The 6,213-nt window shown below is 34.2% G+C and overlaps 1 protein-coding gene across 1 annotated transcript; it reads left to right on the top strand.

Moving 5' to 3' along the window:
• Nucleotides 1–12: 12 nt before the first annotated feature.
• On the top strand, nt 13–1,168 carry LOC125215814 (methionine aminopeptidase 1B, chloroplastic-like). Its single transcript, XM_048117375.1, has 5 exons — nt 13–88; nt 178–275; nt 394–441; nt 603–751; nt 842–1,168. The coding sequence occupies exons 1-5, from the start codon at nt 24–26 to the stop codon at nt 869–871; spliced, it is 390 nt and encodes a 129-aa protein (XP_047973332.1). The 5' UTR covers nt 13–23; the 3' UTR covers nt 872–1,168.
• The last annotated feature ends 5,045 nt before the right edge of the window (nt 1,169–6,213 follow it).

The following is a 6,213-nucleotide window of genomic DNA, read 5'->3' as shown; positions in this document are numbered from 1 at the left end:
AATGGTAGGTCACAGAAGAATGCATGTACAAGGGCATTGATGCTTGCCAGGATGGTGCTCTATTCAGAAAAATAGGGAAGAAAATCAGGTACAGATGTTATTTAACTGAATCAGGCAAATTGTATAGAAAAATAACTTTCTTTGGTTCATATGAAACTTCTCTTATTTATTTCTCAGTGATCATGCTGAAAGATTTGGCTTCAACGTGGTGGACCGATTTGTTGGACATGGAATTGGGACTGTTTTCCATTCTGAACCTCTGATATATCACCACCGTGAGTAGTCCCCACCCCCCCCCCACCCCTGTACACATACTTCCTCTTCTTTTCTTCATTTGCTTTTTCTAGTTGGCAGCAATGTTTGGTGATCTCAATCCAATTTCTTCTTTGATAGGTAATGACAAGGGTGGGAGAATGGTTGAAGGGCAAACATTTACCATTGGTGAGTTTTGTAAATTCGAAAAGTAGTTGCAGCTTCAATTCCTGAAATTGAAGTGATTTCAAATTCGAAAGACGTAATCTTCACTCTCTCTTCTCATGAAATGCCCTTTTGGAGAAATTGTATATTTCGAGCATGTTAAGAGGATGTTACGATTCTTGCAGAACCCATTCTTACATTTGGAACGACGGATTGCATAACTTGGGAAGACAACTGGACTACTCTAACTGCTGATGGCAGCCCCGCAGCTCAGTTTGAGCACACAATTCTTATCACAAGAACTGGTGCTGAGATTTTGACAAAATACGAAGAGGTTGACTGAGTAAAATACTTATGTGCGTGTGTGGGAAGCATGTTATAAAACAATGCATGGCCTTATCTTAGGTATTTTTGTTTCTTGTAGGTGAAAGAAAGTGCAGAGGAAAAACTGTGACTGAGATTGCTGCAATCAACTTGATACCCCCGAGCAGCAAGATAAGAGCTACTCCGTCAATGTGAGATGAAAATAGTGAAGGTTACAGAGCGTTTATTATCTACAAAAGGGATGTCTCTCCTCTTCAACAACTAGTTTCAATTGTCGTGCAGTGAAAATGACGATTTAGTTTTAACCTACAAATTAAATGCATTGATTTGGTGAACTGCAGAAGTGTACAAAACAAAAACATTAGTTGCATCGACTTTATAGTCAAGTACTCCTATGTAAAATTGATACAGATCGTTTGTATTCTCTGTCCTAAATCCATAAATATTACTTCCTCCATCCCACATAATTTTACCCAGTATTCCATTTTGGGTCGTCCCACGTAATTTTACACACTTCACTTTTACAATTTTTGGTAGTGGACTCCATATTCCACTAACTTATTTCTACTCACATTTTATTATAAAACTAATATTTTAAAAGTAGGACTCACATCCCACCAACTTTTTCAACTCACTTTTCATTAAATTTCTTAAAATCTGTGTCGAGTCAAAGTGGATAAAATTATGTGGAATGGAGGAAGTATTAGTAGTAGTAGTAAAAAATTGTGTTAATGTGTGGGTAGGTCTAACCTCCACCTAACTCCATATATCATTTTCAGCTGGTAGTAGAAAACTAGAAATAGTACTTTATTCACAAGTCGTCCTTCTCAAGGCCATCGTGTGATGTGACTTAGAATTTTTATTTTACCTATCCAACCACGTGTATAGAAACAAACACACATGGTCGCCGCCTTGGGAATATAACTTACTCTCATCTCGAATATTAAAAAACACACCGTCTATTTAATTATACTAACGACCGCGATCATGGTAACAACTAGGGATGTCAATTCAATCCGAAATTCGTGGGTCGGTCCGAATAACTCGGTAAAATGAGTGAGTTAGGATTATAATTTTATTACCCGAATACAAAACGGGCTAAATGGGTTGGCCCGAATGGGTTGGCGGGTTAAACGGGTTGGCCCGAAAGGGTTGTGGGCTAGTCCGATGGGTTGCAACTTTTAATTAAAAATTATTAAGTTTTAGGGGTTTTCTTTATATTTTTGAATCGTCAATCTTTCTACATAATCATTAGTCTCATTCAATCTTCATTTTATACTTTTCCACTGGATCCCACAATATCATTGTCAGCTTTCAAGTTCCACCTCAACTCATTATTCCACCGTCCCATCATCTGCCATTAGTGTCTTACCACCACCAAAATCAATCAAGACAAAATTAAGAAATAAGTCATCAAAATTTTAATATATTTATCATTTTAATAATGATTCATGTAAGATATGATTTTTAATTTTCATAAATAATTAGTTACAAACAATGCCAAAATAATGGCAACACAAGCTTTAATTTATGTTGTAGTTGATCAAAATGAAATGCTTCTTTCCAAGTATTATTATAGAATACTATGAAAATATGAAGATTTTATATGATTCTAACTAAAAAGAAAAAAAGTATCTAAAATTTAAAATCATATTATAGAAGAAAATTTAGATACAAGAAATTATTTTCGAAAGCTTTTAGGCCCGAATAGCCCGATGGGTTAGCCCAAAATCCGGCAGTTTAGGGTTAGGGTTGAAAATTTATAACCCGAAAAATCCATAACCCGAATAGCCCGCACCCAAATAGCTCGGCAATCCGAGTGGGTTGGCCCGAACCCGAACGGGTTAACCCAATTGACATCCCTAGTAACAACTAACCAAAAATGTACTCCTACTACAGAGTAACATAATTTATAATTTTTTGAAATTAAAGGAATAATAGGTTGGTTGCTAAGATTATCTCATTAAATATATATGGTGCTTGGTTGATGAGATGAAATTTTTTTTAATTAAATTCTAAATGGATAATCATGTAAATAATTAGTCATTTTTTTAATTAAAATAATCTTATAACTTTGTCTAAAAAATTGAAAATCACCTAAAAAGCATGTCAAGTCAAGATTATTTTATGTATTTTCACACATAATATCAAGTGTTGTGGTGCTGCATTTGCAGATGGTGGCCGATCGTCGCGTTCCCGGCACCACTGCAAAAAAATCATTCAATGGCCAAATATTGGGCTTGTCCCGCGGCTAAAACATGTTTTAATTCTTTTCAAAAATAAATTATCGATTATACTTATAAAAGCAGGAGTATTCTTTTATACAAAACTCGATCTACTTTATACAATCACTTTTTATTAAAAATTTAATAGGAGTATTTCAAAATAAATCACAAGAAATGTTAAATTGAGTAATATTATAACGACTTGGTGATTTCTTACAAATCCGCATATTTTACTAGTAGTAATATTTTATCTTGTACTCCCTTTTTTTTCATCTATCTCATTTAAGATGAGTCATTTCTTAAAATGAAAATATTTTTATCTCTACTTTATTCATTCTCTCTTACTTTACTCTATCCACTTAACTAAGGGTGAGAATACGGATATTGGGTATTGGGTTTACCCGTACTCGACCCGATATACGCAGGTATTGAATACCCAATATCCAATTTTATGGGATCGGGTATGGAATTGGGTATCGAAATTTAAGATAAATCGGGTATTGGGTAACCCGAATATCCAATTTATTATTTAAAACATTTTTTAAATTAGGTTTAACCATTTTGGACTTCAAGAGTTAGGCTAATTTATTTACTAATAACGACATACTAAATTAACTTTCTCTAAACTTATATAAATAAGTCAGTCTCTATTACTCTAGGTCACGGCTTCTCCAAACTCTCAAGTTTTACGTATTGCATAACCAACTCATGTGATTTTTATATTTTAGTTAATTATTTTGACTTTTGAATTATATTATTGATTGCTTCTACAGTTTAATTAAATGCATAACTTTTATTATTTTACTTACATATTGCATAACCAATCCCCATAAATATAATCATATACTTTAAAATAAAAGTGACCCATTTTTATAGTTTTATACTACAAAATAAATACAACGTTAACGATATTAGTCAATTTAAATATTTCTATATTTATATTAATATATAAAATTTGAATTTTATTTATTAGTTATTAACACATGTAAAGAGTCGGGTATTTGGGTACCCGATATGTCGGGTATGGATACCCGCGGCGGGTATTGGAGTATCCGAAAATATATCGGGTTGGATTTTGGATAGACATTTAGATGATTTATGGGTTTGGATACCCGATTTTTTCGGGTCGGGTATCCATGGATACCCGTATACCCACCCCTACACTCAACACATAAACTAAAGTTGCATAAAATCCCGTGCCATCCAAGGAAGAGGTCATCTTCCTTGGGACTGAGGAAGTACATGATTGTGACACACCAAATAATTCTCGTAGGCCATACCCATGCACGTGGCCGCGCACGTGCACCAATTAGGTTCATCTCAATTTCTAACTAATCTGATGTTTCTTCCCAAAAGTGCTCTATATATATAGACACACAGCCGTAACAGAATCTTGGACTGCAGTTTCAACTCCTATAAGCACATCTTCATTTCTAATCAATGGCTTTCACCAACTCCATTAAAGCAGTCAATCTCAAAGCCGAAGCACCTTCTGCTATCTCGTCCACCGGAAATCGGATCGCCGCTCTTCGTTTCTCCAGCTCCGTTTCAACCAAAATTTTGAATCCAAATCAGAGATGTATTTCCGGCACCAGATCTTCCAAGCCTCTCACTCCTCAAGCATTCTGGCCCTTCTCTAGCAAACCCAAGCCAGAGCCTTCACCGTAATACAATTTTTTTTTATTATTGATCATGTATTATACGGAGTATTTAATTAAATTATACTACTAAAAATTATGATGGTTTTACATGGAGTACACATATTAAATTACTAATAATAGTTTCGATGCTATGTATAAAACCTATTCGTGATGGGCCTCCTGTACAGAATAGTTATCGGACCTGGTGAAGGCTTTTGAATGTGCTCAGCTCGTTAATGTTTATGCTGGTAAAAGCCCATATATAGTAGTGATAGCGATGAAACCCTAGTCTTAGTCCAACGTCAATCAGATTAAATTTTCTATAGCATATAAGCCTTTTGTCCTATATTTTTATTTTAAAGAATGATTAGAATTCTAATTTAATACTGTCGAGATTTATTCAAAAAAAAGGTTCGTACCTGGGAATACGGTCATTTTGTCTTTTGCTCTCATATCTAGTATAGAAGATATTGAGTTAAAGAGTTCTGCCAACTGTTTGCAAGTCAAATTCTTTAATATTGTCTGCTAAAAACAATAAATAAATTTACCTAAATATAGCTGTATTGACTATTTGACTATACAAATTTGATTTAGCAACAGAACTACATAGATAATTATTGACCCGCAATATGGGTATACCGTATATGGATATATGTAATTTTTTGCACTTATATAAACTTTTAAATATATTCCTTAACTTTGCTCACATGTCCTAACAGTTCTGCTCCCTTCTTTTTTTTAACCAGGAATCTGAAGTCAAAGAAATGGAAGTACAAAAGCAAATACTCCGTCCTCTCAAGATGAGTATCACATTTTTTTAAGATGTTCCATCATAATTCAGTTATTTTTATTTTTAGCAAAAATTATTTTTCTTACTTTATTCTTTACCTGCTTTATTTTATCTTCATTCTTCTATTTTTCTCTCTCTTATATTTTGTTCTTTCTATTTTAACATTTTGAATATCAATTTCTTAAATCTCATATCAAAAGAAGTGCTTCGCTTATCTCGGGATGGATGGAGTATGCAAGGAAATTTTGTGATGGGCCAAAAGTAAAATTTGTATTTTTATGCAATATATAGTACTTCGATTCCTCCTTTCCCAATTTTACACTATCATCTTCGATTTCTTCTTAGTCTCTTTTTATTACAGCCATTCAATTTGGAATAAACGTAATTACTCTTTTTAAATAAAAAAACCCTGGTTCTTCCAAAATGGCTCATTCGAATATGCTCATGCACTCGTCACTCAGATAAAAACAGCAAAAATCCTTGCAACCACAAAAACAAACAAAAGAACCCCATAAATAGAAGGAATAAATATATAAATATAACAAAAAAAAATAAAATGATAAACATGCCTTTTATGGGCTCACCCACAGCTGATCCAGTCCAAGGCACTTCAGTTCCCAAAAGAGAATATTCGAGTCTTCAACCTCACCCCACATTTGGATGGACATCTGTTATTGGGCCGTGGATCTCACGCGATAGCAAGGCAAGTGTGGAAAATGGTAAGTGGCCCTTAGAGAGAGTGAAAAGCCATGCAGTTTTCCGAAGCCAACCTACGAGAAGGCGTGTGAACTCACGCTCTCGGGAAAGATTCCTCCAA

Source organism: Salvia hispanica, chromosome 3, assembly GCF_023119035.1.
Source record: "Salvia hispanica cultivar TCC Black 2014 chromosome 3, UniMelb_Shisp_WGS_1.0, whole genome shotgun sequence".
In the NCBI taxonomy this organism is placed as follows: Eukaryota; Viridiplantae; Streptophyta; class Magnoliopsida; order Lamiales; family Lamiaceae; genus Salvia; species Salvia hispanica.
This window is presented reverse-complemented; position numbering and strand designations above follow the sequence as displayed.